The 15,793-nt window shown below is 40.6% G+C and overlaps 1 protein-coding gene across 1 annotated transcript; it reads right to left on the reverse strand.

Annotated features, from left to right (window-relative positions):
• Window positions 1-8,895: 8,895 nt before the first annotated feature.
• LOC139469870 (galactoside alpha-(1,2)-fucosyltransferase 2-like) lies at window positions 8,896-10,487 on the reverse strand. Its single transcript, XM_071252184.1, has 2 exons — window positions 10,445-10,487; window positions 8,896-9,926 (listed from the first exon to the last, which is right to left on the reverse strand). Exons 1-2 carry the CDS (start codon window positions 10,485-10,487, stop codon window positions 8,896-8,898), a joined length of 1,074 nt encoding a protein of 357 aa, XP_071108285.1.
• Between the last annotated feature and the right edge of the window lie 5,306 nt (window positions 10,488-15,793).

The following is a 15,793-nucleotide window of genomic DNA, read 5'->3' on the forward strand; positions in this document are numbered from 1 at the left end:
TAAGTTTGATGAAAACGAAGATAGTGATGAAAACGTGACTGTAAACAAAGTGCAGTGTGTGGGTCGAGACGGACTCCAGCTCCGAGACGTGAAGGTGGTGAGTGCAGTGTGTGGGGCGAGACGGACTCCAGCTCCGAGACGTGAAGGTGGTGAGTGCTGTGTGTGGGGCGAGACGGACTCCAGCTCCGAGACGTGAAGGTGGTGAGTGCAGTGTGTGGGGCGAGACGGACTCCAGCTCCGAGACGTGAAGGTGGTGAGTGCAGTGTGTGGGGCGAGACGGACTCCAGCTCCGAGACGTAAAGGTGGTGAGTGCAGTGTGTGGGTCGAGACGGACTCCAGCTCCGAGACGTGAAGGTGGTGAGTGCTGTGTGTGGGGCGAGACGGACTCCAGCTCCGAGACGTGAAGGTGGTGAGTGCAGTGTGTGGGGCGAGACGGACTCCAGCTCCGAGACGTGAAGGTGGTGAGTGCTGTGTGTGGGTCGAGACGGACTCCAGCTCCGAGACGTGAAGGTGGTGAGTGCAATGTGTGGGTCGAGACGGACTCCAGCTCCGAGACGTGAAGGTGGTGAGTGCAGTGTGTGGGGCGAGACGGACTCCAGCTCCGAGACGTGAAGGTGGTGAGTGCAGTGTGTGGGGCGAGACGGACTCCAGCTCCGAGACGTGAAGGTGGTGAGTGCGGTGAGAAAGCAGGGCAGGGGATCTAGACCAGGGGTCATCGTCGCCAGGGTCCAGTCCGTCGAGCAGAAGATTCAGATTTTGAAAAATAAAATAAAATTAAAAGACAATAGATCATTCCCGAATGTGTTTATTGAGAATGATTTACCGTTTGATGTTCGAAACACTGAGGCATCTCTCCGTACCCTGTTCAGAGAGATGGGTAAGGACAAAGAGTACCATGTACGTGGTACCCGTCTCATCAGGAATGGGAGACAATAGGACACCAGGCGTCTTAGACTGAGTTGTTAGAACTGTAGTGGGTGGTCTTTGAAAGACAATGATAATTCGAACTTTAGAAACGATGTCTTATTGTTAGGAAATTATGATATTATAGGTTTGAGTGAGACTTGTTACGTGATGATGAGAAAATCACAGCACATGTAGATGGCTACCAGTGGATAGGGCATAACAGAATGACATTCGATAAACATGCTAAAAGGGGATCAGGTTGGGTTGGGTTTTTAGTTAAGGAAACACTTCTTGATTTTTATGACTGTTCTGTACTTAACAATGAATATGAAGGGATTCTGTGGATAAAGCTGAGCAATAAGAGTGCAACCTACATATACTGTGTGTGTTACCTACCCCCCTGCCTGCTCCTCTCGCTATGGGACTGACCCCTCAGCGTTCTTCTCTACACTGCGTCAGCATGTTTATACTTACCAGAACGATGGGGTGTTGTGGTGTGGATGAGTGATTTCATCTGTGAAAGGCAATTAGTAGTACCACATGCTATACCTGATCACTCCATCATTGAGTGGGTCACTGATGTACCTGTGTTCGCTCACAGTAGAGACAAGGACACTCAACCTGCAGGGGGAGAGCATATACGGCGCTTCAACGTGAAAGATATCCCAGGTGTTTTTCTACAGGATGGGAATTCCGAGGCTGTTGTGGCTGCCATACAGCGTATAGAAGATAGTCTGTCTACACAGAGAGAAATTAACTCAGCATACGATGAATTTGTGTTTTTTATTACGAAGAGTCTTGATGTTTTCTGCTCCACGAACTCGAAATCACCTAATGCTACTACCCGACACAAACGCACCGGTAAACCGTATTGGAATCGGGAGTTACAACTCCAGTGGAATAAAGTGTGTCAATTGGAACGCCAGTGGCGACGAGCTAACAACCAGGGACAGAAACGAAACCTACGTAGACTATACTGTAGTCAGAGAACCCACTTTGACAAGTTGCATAGAAAGGTTAAAAAATCATACCAGCTAAAAGAACAGAGTGTTTTACTGGATCAACTACAGTATTGTAATTCCTCAGTATTTTGGAAATCCTTTGGTAAAATTGGAATTGGAAACGATCGCAAAGTCCGTATTCCCATGGAAGTTGCTAACGATGATGGTACCGTAATAACCGACCATGAACTCGTCATGAAAAGATGGAGAGATGACTACGAAGTGCTCTACAACGACAATACCAACACAATGTCCTTTGATGATACACACCTGTCGCTTGTACGTAACTCTTTGACGACGGATGACGTCACAACGGTCCGTGATGACATAACAGCCATCAACCGTGAGATAACTCGGGATGAAGCCAAGGCTGTTGTTTGACTCTATACCAGCTGAAGCAATTAAGAACGATGTTTGTATTGACATTCTCCAAAGGTTGATCGAATACTGTTTCGAGAGCGGATGTGTTCCTGAGTCTTGGAAATCTGGAATTATCAACTTTATCGTTAAACCTGGCACCACTGATGTTCGGCAACCACTAACATACAGAGGTATTTGCTTGATTTCAGTCCCGTGCAAGGTATATTGTGACATTATCAGCCTTCATCGAAGATCATAACTTATTAGCTGAGGAGCAAAATGGCTTCAGGAAACAACGTAGCTGTATGGACCATATATACAGCCTGTATGAGATTATCAACAACAGGAGATGCTCTGACCAATCTACTTTCGCCTGTTTCATCGACATGAAAAAAGCGTTTGACAACGTAAACAGAGACTGCGTATGGTATAAATTGAAAATGTCAGGTATTGGAGGACCAATGTTGAAAGCAATTCAATCTCTATACGAAGGGGTCAATTGTGCTGCTCGGATAAACGACTCTTTAGCTCCATGGTTTAAAGTACAAAATGGTGTTAAGCAAGGATGCCTTTTCTCACCAAGCCTTTTTGCCATTTATATTGATGACCTTGCTCGCAGCATTAAGAACTTGAACTGTGGTGTTAAATGCGAATAAAAGTATTCCTCTCTATGCAGACGACATAGTGTTACTTGCACCGACATAAGAATATTTACAAATGATGCTCGACAAAGTTCATGAATGGTGTTTTAAGTGGAGATTGGAGCTTAATAGTGAGAAGTCTCAAGTCGTTCACTTCAGACCAGGCAGGCGAGAATGCTCCAAAGTAACGTTTAAATGTGGTGATATTACATTGAAATACACGCAGTCCTACAAATACCTCGGCCTCTGGTTCTATGAACATTTGGACTTCAAGACAGCGATCAACCAGTTGGCAAAATCGGCAGGCAGAGCTCTGAGTGCACTTTTCACCAAGTTTTGTGATGCAGGTGGAATCGCTATGAGGTATTTACTGCCCTCTATAATTCTTTGATCCAGCCTGTTCTGACGTATGGGGCAGGTATTTGGGGACTCTATGAACACATATGCCTTAACACAATCCAAAACAGAGCGTGTCGCTTTTTCCTTGGAGCCATTTGTAAAACTTCGAAAATCGCTACGAGAGGAGTTATGGGTTGGACCTCTTGTGTAACCAAAAAGCGTCTTGAGGTCTTCAGATTGTGGATGAGAGTAGGACTTATGCACGAATCCAGACTACCTAACAAGATACATAAGTGGTCGCTCAACCGGAAGAGATCCTGGGAACACCGAGTGCAGAAGCTGAGTTAAGCCTTGGGACTTGAGCAATACTTAACCGCAGTTAATTCTAAATCCACTGTACAACTTATTCGCAAGCAGCTGAACATTCAGGGTGAACAGAAGTGGTGTACTGACCTAAAGGACGATAAAGGACAGTTAACAAACGGAAATAAACTTAGGACTTATCGCATGTTTAAGAAAGACCTGTGCCCAGAAGCTTATGTAACCAATACAATGTCTAGACACCACCGCAAGTCCTTCATACGACTGAGACCCTGCAGTCTGCCTCTGTGTGTAGAGACAGGCAGATATTCTAAGCCACCTATTCCACTTCATGACAGAATCTGTCCTCTCTGCCCCCTAGAAATCGAGGATGAAGCCCATTTAACCATCACCTGCCCACTCTACTCAGATATAATGTACGATGTCTTCAAGTATGCCCTGAATGTAGACGATGAATTTACGCATAAAAACCCAACAGAAAAATATGTTTTTAATGCAAAATCCTAATTGCCAACTCTTACTTGCTTCTAAGATTCATCGCATGGTCAGAAGAAGGAATACTATTTTATGATTTATGTAGTTAACGTAATTTCTGTAATGCATGTATGTATGTATGTATGTATGTATGTATGTATGTATGTATGTATGTATGTATGTATGTATGAATGTATGTATGTATGTATGTATGTATGTATGTATGTATGTATGTATGTATGCATGCATGCATGCATGCATGCATGTATGTATGCATGCATGTATGTATGTATGTATGAATGTATGTATGTATGTATGTATGTATGTATGTATGTATGTATGTATGTATGTATGGTCTGTGTGTCTGTGTGTCTATGTGTATGTGTGTATGCTTGTATGCATGTGTGTGTATGCGTGTATGTATGTGTGTGTATGCGTTCGACTGAATGCATGTTTGTGCGAGAATCTATGTTGTTGATAGACCTGTATGATTGTTCTCATACAGGTTTATGTATAATTCATGTTTTAATTATATATTGAATGTATGTACTGTTTGTCATTTGTACTTTCTTAACTTATTGTTGTTCTGTTATATTTTAGATTATAGTGTCTCATAGGCCATATGGCCGGGTGCCTTTTATAATTCTATGAATGTACATTTTGTATTTTATCATATGATATGCACGTGACACTTAAATATACATTTCCCTCTCTCGGTCTTGGATCGCCTGGGTGACGGTATAGCGAGACAGCGGTAGCGCTATAGCGTGGTAACTGAGCTGGAACTTCTTATTCTAGTCATAGCACACATGGCAATAAACGTTAGTCATATGCCGCAAAGGTTTAACCTCATAAAAATAACACCCCCCGACGTTAGTTCATTCTACTACATCTTTTGGAGGCGATATCAAAGGCGCAGCCCAGCTGCCTGCTTGTGAGTGAGGTATCTATACATTGCTTTTGTTTTGTTTGTTTGTTGTTTAACGCCGCACTCAGGAATATTCCAGCGGCGGTCTGTAAATAATCGAGTCTGGACCAGACAATCATGTGATTGACATCAAGAGCATCGATCCACGCAATTGGGATCGATGACATGCATCAACCAAGTCAGCCAGCCTGACCACCCGATCCCGTTCGTCGCCTCCTACTACAAGCATAGTCGCCTTTTACGGCACGCATGGGTTTTATCTGTACATAGAATGTTTGAGGGTACAACACAAAAGGCAAGCATGGGTTGTATCTGTACATAGAATGTTTGAGGGTACAACACAGAAGGCAAGCATGGGTTGTATCTGTACATAGAATGTTTGAGGGTACAACACAGAAGGCAAGCATTGGTTGTATCTGTTCATAGAATGTTTGAGGGTACAACACAGAAGGCAAGCATGCGTTGTATCTGTACATAGAATGTTTGAGGGTACAACACAGAAGGTACACATGGGTTGTATCTGTTCATAGAATGTTTGAGGGTACAACACAAAAGGCAAGCATGGGTTGTATCTGTACATAGAATGTTTGAGGGTACAACACAGAAGGCAAGCATGGGTTGTATCTGTACATAGAATGTTTGAGGGTACAACACAGAAGGCACACATGGGTTGTATCTGTACATAGTATGTTTGAGGGTACAACACAGAAGGCAAGCATGGGTTGTATCTGTACATAGAACGTTTGAGGGTACAACACAGAATGAAAGCATGGGTTGTATCTGTACATAGAATGTTTGAGGGTACAACATAGAAGTTGAATGTCTTTTCCTGAAACCGGTTTGGTAGTCGTAAAACAGCATCTGTACCGCCAACTGGGTAAAATGGTTTGCTTGTACCAAGGCCATCAAAAGTAAGGGGTTTTTTTGCAGTATATCGCCGCTATGAAATTGGTCTATACCGAAGTGTCCCAGGATGTTCTATGCCCATTTCCGACATCGTCCATAATCCAATCTTCAAACGGTTTGCTTGAACCAACGCCGTCAAAAGCACCGCTCGCGGGACATCACCGCTATGAAACTGGCTTGTGTCGGAACGTCACCCATTTAAGACGTCGTCCATATTCGAGAAACTGCAAAGTACACCGGGAATCGCCTTCATGCGAATACCTAAAATTACCGTGCAGTGACCCCTATACAACACGTGGCTTTGAAGGCCTTGGATAGCGTTAGCGCTCGGGGGACAAAATGGCGCCCTTGTGTCAAGCAATTCGGCAGTGAAGGAAAGCGAGCGCTCCGAATGGTTAAATGGCTCCCGGTCGGTACTATGTATTATAGATCAGATCGTCTTGAATTGGCACCGCCATTTTGTTTAAAACAATTGCAAGTGGTATGAGTGATTGAATCCACTCCTGTTAATCACACTGGCTTCGTCATCACATTGTTATCTTTGTACATTCATCCCACCATGTGTTGTGTAAACATATCATGATAAACGTCCTCAGCATCACCTGATGAAGGAGCAAGAAGTAACTCTGAAACGCCGTGAACAAAGAATAAAAAAAGTTACTATCCATATAAAAGTTTCATGTCATCATTTTCTTTCTAACTTCTAAATGCCTTCAGTATGATACGCCTTTGTGTACAAATAAATAATGAAATAACTGGTCAGCGTATTTTGCTAAAAAGCGAGGAACCGAACAGGAAATGTTATTTTGTTATTTCTTTGTGCAAGTCTTTTGAAAACATACGAAATGAATGTAATATGCAATTTCCCATTCACCCGATACAGGGAGATGCATCCAAACTGAAGCTGTTGCTTATTTAGCAAATTCCCGAATACTGCGCCCAACACCGAAGTTATCCATGAAATACCTGGGCCCACCTGCACAAAGCGAACTTAGTAATACGATTATCGTAAGTCTTTGTTAAAGTATGGGAGTTACGATCATCTATCGCCAACATCGCTCTGCACACATCACTGATTGAATACGCACTTATAAAATCTCAGTTGACAGTTGAGGTCTGTTAGCGAGCGGGTGTTGTTTAAATTCGACAGCTACTTAATTGCAATTACGCAGAAACTATATATGTAAGCCGATCATTCAAAGTGTGAACTTTAGATTGTGTGGGACTACTTTCACTGTTTATAAACCAACATGGCGTCGCCCTCGTCATTCGGCGATCGAGTCAGAATTAACCATCGTGAATCTGGATAAACTTCAGGGATAATTGCTATCATTATCAAAAGAACAGTCTAATATACTGAAAATCCGTGTTTAACTGTGACGTATCTAAGGCATTTTATAAGTTTTGGCAACTTTGGAGATATAAATTTAGAAACAATTTTTGCGAGGGCGCGAGGCCTAGCCGAGCGGGAACAATAGCCATATCTGTGCTTGTAGACCTCTGCGGCTTGAAACCTTCTCCACAAATTAAAATAGTTTTATTTGGCCGAAATATATTTGAATTGTTACCTTGTTTCTTTTAGTCGCTGTGTGTACATCTGACTACACTTCTTGACATTATGACAGAGGGCAGTTACTCTAGCGGACAGACCGATGGATTGCCGCGAAAGGCAATTAAAAACAATTGTTGTTTTGCGTATATGTTGCTTGGCACTGGATAAGAAACAGATTTTCGGTTGGAACTATATTGGCTACTGCCACTGTCCAACTGACATATCACTTACCCTATGACGTAATAAATATTAATGCGCCCATTCCAGGAAAACTCGCGATGTTTCGGTAATGTTTGTGAGAGAGGGAAAGCGATTTTGAAGAACAGAATTAAAGAATGACATTATATGATAAAGAGGTTATCACGCTTGTGTGTTTGGTGATGGTAACTATCATGTATTAGGAATAAACACTATGCATTCCTAGAGGATATTTACCATCCCCAAACACACTCGCGTGATAACCCCACCTCTTTCTCTCTCTCTCTCTCTCTCTCTCTCTCTCTCTCTCTCTCTCCCAAACACACACACACACACACACACACACACACACACACACACACACACACACACACACACACACACACACACACACACACACACACACACACACGAATAATGAATGTAATCATCTACTGAAGACATTAAATTACAAGACTTAATAAACCATAATTTAATGTATAAAATTACAAACACTAATGCGACACGACATCACACATTCAGCCTGGAAATGCATATCAACCACCCGATGCCCAATTCGTCTCTTTCGGCGAGAACAGAACCTGTTACGTTGATCCTGTATCGTCAGTGGGGTGGTGACAGGAGCAATGTTGCGAGAGTAGAGGAATCTGGATGGGTAGGAGGGATTAGAGATGTTGATAAGTACAAATGCGAGTGAGCTTATTTTCCACATCCTAATTGGTGTAGAGTGAGTGAGTATAGTTTTACTCCGCTTTTAGCAATATTTCAGTAATGTCACGGCGGGGGACACCAGAAATGGCCTTCACACATTGTACCCATGTCGGGAATCGAACCCGGGTCTTCGGCGTGTCGTGCGAACGCTTTAACCATAAGGCTACACGAAAGCCACAAATGCGTCTAGAGATGGAGATAGTTACAGACTCAAGATATCTCTACAGACTCCATATATTGATGCCTGTACGAACCATCAACTTCTTAATACTCAGCAATGTTTGTTTTACGCCACACCCATCCGATGGATTGAGCTATGAGCAACGTCTCCCACTGTCAAGATAGTATGCCACACAATCAACCAAGTCACCGAGTCTGGGGTCCTATCCAAAATATTCTGAGAACTTCTCAGAGATCTTGCTCTCTAAGAATGTTTATGAATACCCACCTCGACCGCCAGATCCATTTAATCCAATCAAACGACGAACATAGATTGCCGGAAACCTATAGCACATAGAATCCCACAAGTTGAAACACCTGATGAAAATAGCTCCCCGTTCATTCAATTCCAGTCCATTTGGGGTAAAAAAAACTTGAATAGTCACTACTAAACAATTTTCGTAATACAGATCCTTCTCTTGCTGGGTATTTATAATACACAACAGTACCATTGTTTAGAAATCCAGACCACCATCCATACGTCCCGGTAGTTTGAATCAAATGATCACATCTCGCCATAATGGCCATATCTGCTATCGCTGTACCTCCAGTCACATGTATGACGCTACCGTCCTTCAGAAGATCCTTTAAGAAGTCAGGGGACTCAGTTGCAAGGACGAAAGTCACGTGACTGTACCTCGAGCGGAAGTACTCCATTGCACGTTTAATGTATTCCACTGGGGCAAGCTGATAACCAAAATCTTGGTAATATTTCGCGACTAAGTCCCCTCTTCTGTAATGGATGCCGACTAAGGTGGCACTCGCGTTGGCTGTCAATGACCTTTCATCACGAATCTTATTAAGAATACCATCTGCCAATGCTTTTGTAGAATCTGAGAAAACAAATTGACTCCGGATTTTGTCCTCGACGTGAGGGAAGTATCGCCATGACTGCAAATAACGTTCTATCCTGACATTTCTATTTGAGTCGAACTTGGTCAATGCTTGGTCGAAGTCACACGGACGTTTTTCGACCAATTTCAAATGACCGCTCAGTGACTGAATCTTCATAATTGTCGCGTCCAATGTGAAATGTTTCACCAGCGGGTTGCTTTCATCAATGGCAACACTCATATTCTTTCTCGACGCAATACCATAAATAGATGCATAAGTAAACATCAGGTTTCCAAGGCGACCAGATTCCATACATATGATGAAATGTTTGTTTCGGTTTTCCGAAATACTGTTAGACGGGGTTTTATTCAGGTTTTGGCTCGGCGTTCCTATAGTTGTCTGCTGATTCTCCTCGCCGCCATCTTTGATAACGGACTTCGAAGGTTCTACGACTGTTGGTAGATGACTTGACACGTGGAATCCGTACACCACTATGGAGGCAATACCAAGTAGAACCATATATATTAGTTTTCGATCTGAAACAAAAATATTATTGAGTGAGGTATTCGTCTTTTCTTCATGGTTTCTGCAATATGATCTCGGGGGACGCCATGGATGGACATATATATAAAGAGAATCGAACATGGGTTTTCAACTTGATAACGCACTCGATGCTCAGTGCACGACTAATAAGCTAACCTGTTCTTGATGGGAACTGTAGTTAGTCGTCCGTCAATTGAACTACAGTAGTTTCGACAAAATTTGAACTTGAAATCTGGTGGTTTTAGTGGGGCAGAAAGGTCCTGGCTCTATCGTACCATGCCCGATGTCCTATAAACTATATAAACTTGCTTCGGACTGTTGAAAAACAAATGGATTGTCTGTCACAAAAATTACATTGTCAAATAGTATATGAAATTGACGATCCCTAAATGGGGGCCCTTTAGGAGTAATTTAAAAAAAGCAATATATACAGTTGTCCGAAGAAATTACTTCTAAATGCATTTATACAGAAGACTGGTAGCCATGAAACTAATGTAGAAAATATATTTACCTCTTTTAAAAACATGCTTCCAGGTGACGTCCCGACAGACCATCTTGCAAACAGGATTCACGTCTACAGTTTTCCCAAACCTTTCCAGATGCACCTGTGGATCATCATAAAACAATATAGTTTTAAAATCGGAGTTGAAAAGAATTGTACTAGCTAAAAGCGGCATAAAGCCATACTCAAACACTTTTACTAAGGCCATTATTTCGACTGCTGCTAATGCGCGATGTCGGGCAACAAACACTTACTGTTTTATACAAATTGTGTGAGTGGCGGGTGCTACCGGGAGGGCAGGTAATGCTTACCCTTTTCGCGAACAGCTTGTGTCATCAGTGGTTTTCAGTGATCCAAGCATATCATTTTCACTACAATATGGCCCTCTACGATCAAATGAATATATTTCGTAGGATAATCGAGACTGGTTACTCTCTGGCGTTGATGTTCTATATCATCATTATCCATCTTCAGCCTTTATATCCATTATTCACATCTAACAGAATTTACTATAATTAACTATTTAACTAAAAGTGGTGTATAGTATACACAAAACACACACTTTATATAACATAATATTATAATTTACTTTTTTTCCTTTATGTCCAATATTCACATCTCACGTGCACATAATTTGTTTCTATCGATTACGAATAATAATGTGTTGAGCCATACCAAGTAGATATTTTCATATTGACAAATGATTCTTTGCGGTAAAAAATGATTGATTTAGTGTTGTTTTTAACCACCGCCAGACATATCCAACCTATCTCACTACGGCTTGTAAATAGTCCCGTCTGGCCCAGACAAACCACTGGTGGATATTTTGAGAATATTTCATCGAGATACCACAAAAAATGGTATAACTCAGTACACTGATGTGGCGGGGCAGTTGGCCTGGGAGACATTTCATCTATCTATCTATCTATCTATCTAGATATCTAGAGAGAATACAAAAGTTACTATTACTATAATTAAAATACAGCTACTATAATTAACTATTTAACTAATAGTGGAGCATAGTATACACACAACGTGTTACATGTTTATATAACCACGCACTGTTACACGGGAATAAATATGAACAAATCTGTATATTACACGGCTGTTCTAGATACCAGTGGCTTTTAAGTGTATAAATAAAATTTGATATTATGGGAAACTCTCCACACCCAATTGCAATGGACACGATAGCACGCCGTTTTCGTCCTTAACCCCTTGAATGCGAGAGTGACAACGCAGAATGAATCCTCGGACAAGTCTCAGCAGTATCTTTTATCAAACCAGTTTAAATATTTGTAGTTTAACACCATTGGATAGGAAATTTTATATTTTATATTTTAAAGTTATTTTATAGCCGGGGATAGATACAGTGCCGCGTCAGCGCAATTCTCGCATAACCCTCGACCCGTGAAGGTCCGGGGTAGAATAGGTCTTCAGCAACCCATGCTTGCCGTAAAAGGCGACTATGCATGTTGGAAGAGGCAACTAACGGGATTGGGTGGTCAGACTCGCTGACTTGGTTGATGCATGTCATCGATGCCTATGATTGTCTGGTCCAGACTCGATAAATAACAGACCGCCGTCATATAGCTGGAATATTGCTGAGTGTGGCGTTAAACAACAAACAAACAAAGCATAACCTTCACTTTTCAGGTCTTAGGAAAATGTGCGTCAGAAAAATTAACTTGGCATCCAGCGGGGGTTAACAACAACAAAAATGTGACGAATAGCGAGGGGTGCATTCTACTCCTGAAAATCCCCTCAGGTTTGCAACAAATGATTGAACATGGTTTTAACCGATATACCCAAACGCCATGTTTCTCTCGCTTGACCTAACACGAATGCTCCCGCGTCTTATTGACATTAATCCCTTAACAGACGGAGGAAAGATTTCCGCCAGTAAACCCTGCTTCACATTTTGTCTGGGTTAGGGCAACCTATCCACAACACTAACACTAACCCGATCTCAATACTTCTAGCCGGGGTTATGATGTTTCTAAATTTCGAGAAACATTTACCTTGACAGTAGTACATATGCTGACATAAACGAATTAACGGACGTCATAAACTGGTTGCGTAAAAACAAAACAAAACAAAAACGCACAGTCTCTTTACCAATTTCGATCTGGATCTAAACTTCAGATCCAAACGGTTAACTTCTTCATTTGTATTGTATAGAAACCAATGTTGGGTAGAATAGTGTTGGCAGCAATATTCATTGTGTCAGCTGAACCAAAATAATCACTGTACGAATCGATTCCGCTCCTGTCAATGCAGTGTAACATAAAAGACAGTAACTCTCTTTCGCATAAGACTGTATATAGTATCAAGCTTGACATAAGCTATGAATAAAACTGTCCCTCAAAAATCAAGCTCGTCTTACCTCCTCCTTCACGCTTTACCGTCCTCAACTGATGTCAATTGCAAAATGCCAATCAGTAACATTGAGCACAGGTTGATTGGTGTCCGTGTCTGCGCATGTTCGGTTTATAGGCCGAATAGTCGATGCATTGTTATCGACACAATAGTAAGCTTATTACATAGACAATTGTTCCAAGACAAGCGCGACTTGATCCCTGCTTGTCAAGAACCAAATACCAAGAATTAATCTCATACCGCCAGAGACTATGGATAATGAAAGAGTTTCTAATTAATTTGTAACGTACATCGACACAATATCTGATAATAATTATGAGATGCAAAGTATTTTTTTTATATATATTCAGGCTAGCTCAATAGAAACTTTGATACACGTTTATAGTATCCCCAAAATAAGTAGGAATAAACTGATATAGTAAAATGACATAAAACTAAATTACATTTGCTGTTTACATATGAAAGTTTGCTACATTGATAAAAAATGTAATATATAAATATACAATTGGCCAATTAAAACTGTTTAATCTCACTCCACTTTATAATTAGTACTTTATTGTGCCAGAAAGTTAGAACCTCACTGTTCTTTCTCTCAACCCAACTCACTCACTCACACCTGTGCCTCGAAGTCACAGAAGTGCACTAGTCAAATTCAGATCTGGTACAGCCTCTTCACACATCGGTGTTTAACGTCGCGTCCAAAATTTTTGCACTTATATAGCGACTGCATGTACGTGTGTGTGTTTGTGTGGCTGCTTGTACTAGTCCGGACTGATGCCGATTTGTAGTGCTAGCTCACTGAGATGCCATGCCGCAGTTCAGATACAGACACAGTATACTGACTCCGAGCCGACCAGTCCTTGTTTTAGCCCCTTAATGTCGGAAAGGGTAACAACAAGTACCATCTTTTAACGTCTTTTGGTATGACGCAGTTGGGGATCGAACCCCGGACCTTCCGCTTTCCGGGCGGACGCTCTACCACTAGACCACGGAGGCGGTCTCTTTACACATCGAGACAGGAAGATTTAATAATACACCAGTGAATGAAAGGTTTTGTTCTAATTGCCAAACTTTTATTGAAGATGAAATACATATTTTATTGAATTGTACTGTTTATAATGATGAGCGTCAACCTCTTTTAGCACAATGCTGTGATGTGTATCCTGGTTTTAATACTCTGAAATACTCTTGAAAAAGTGTCTTTTGTTTTATCAAATAATGTTATGTGTAATCTTAGTGCCAAAACCTGCCAAGCAATTTTACAAAAACATAAATCGGTTATTTATAACAAAGTGTGATATCTCTTTACTATTTCTATACGTTTGCTGTACATAATTTTAAACGTTTTAGTCTCTCATAACACGTACTGTATTGAGCATTGTTGAGTGGCCTAATTAATAATTTTATGTTGTTTTATATATGTTTGTAAATTTTATACTGTATTACTCGGGTGAAACAATTATAGGTCTGTCTGTCTGCATTAATTTAATTAGTTTAAATAGTACATTAATTAGCCGACGCTCTACCACTGGACCAAGAGCGCAATCACGTAAATGGTGCTCGTTTAACCCGAACGCAGTTCAAAGAAGATTTGATACAAGAAAAAGAAAACTTGAATAAATATTATCTAATTTAGATTAGGAACACCGACACGACGACACTATTTACAAATCGTATTAACGATATCGGTAACAATTATTATAGCAAAAACACCCAGAAAAGCAGGAAATATTTGTCAGTACAGATTCTCCGAAGTGGTATGATAAAGAATGTTATGAACAGAGGAAAGAATTTAGATTATCTAAAAAGTGCTTGAAACGTTCATCTTCATCTAACAAACAGAGACAGCATGTGCTACAGCGCCAGAGATTATATAAGAAGACAATAAGGATAAAATTTGTGCATCATAACTTGGTGACTTGAAAAATAAATACTCAAGAGAATTCTGGAAAATTATTTATAAAGATAAAAGGAAAATACGCGATCGTGATCTAAATATATCAGATTTCTATGAACACTTCAAGGCTTTACATTCAGATATAAACTTTATAAATGTGACTGTGGAGGAAGAATTATTGAAAAATGCCTCAACTGAGTGTTATGGTACTTTAAATTCTCCAATAACGTTTAAGGTGTATACTTTAATATACTACTGGTATATTAAAAGACATGTATACGACTGTATGTAATCACACGAACAACTGGTATAGTAAAGTCTATATTGTCAGAGAATGGCTATCACCATGTGTGGATTTAAACTTGTATCGTAAACGTTTCTTCCTTTTGTGAAGTACTGAGGCAGCGTCATAAGATAATTATATAACACCGTGGAATCGAGAATTAAGAGAATTGTCATATCTTTTATATAAACAGTTTAAGCCAATCTTTGGAATAGAAATTAAAGTATATAAGTAGTGTATTGATTTATAATCATAGATTCGCACTTACTAGATTGAATTTATTATCTTATGCTCTCCTAACTGAAACTAGGGGACATGGTAGTGACGTAGTGCGTCTTTTTGGTGACGCAGACGTCCTTTGGGTGTTACTACTTAATTGGGTGAATTAGCGGTAGTAGCGGTCACGACTGGCTATCACCTTGAAGAACAGAGAAGGCTGCTGAGTTGATGGCGTTTATTCGGAGGAAGCAGAGTCAAGAACATTTAATTATGATAACAAGATACTATGATACATGAAAACAAGTGTTCAGAGGTAGAGTTATATTCATATAATCGTATACATATAATTATAATAATTCGATACAACACGTATGATCATAATAATAGTAGTATCGGCATACAAGAGATAATGACATGACTGTATAGATGTACAATATATTGTATTTTAAGGTTTAAAAGATGGTTATAAAAAGGCATTTATTAAGAGAAAATATGTCTAGTAGAAAACAGTACACGGTCTCACGCTGTCATGCGTGGATATTTAACAACATACTGTTATAACAGACAATATAATATAATG

The sequence above is a fragment of the Haliotis cracherodii genome, unplaced genomic scaffold (genome assembly GCF_022045235.1).
Source record: "Haliotis cracherodii isolate W230 unplaced genomic scaffold, xgHalCrac1.p SCAF_2, whole genome shotgun sequence".
In the NCBI taxonomy this organism is placed as follows: domain Eukaryota; kingdom Metazoa; phylum Mollusca; class Gastropoda; order Lepetellida; family Haliotidae; genus Haliotis; species Haliotis cracherodii.

Bases quoted from the DNA above. Each gene is read 5' to 3' on its own strand.
- LOC139469870 (XM_071252184.1), bottom strand. From the start codon at position 10,487: ATGGTCTGTCGGGACGTCACCTGGAAGCATGTTTTTAAAAGAG. The intron at 9,927-10,444 runs GTAAATATATTT...TTTTTGTTTCAG, and splicing joins GAAGCATGTTTTTAAAAGAG to ATCGAAAACTAATATATATG.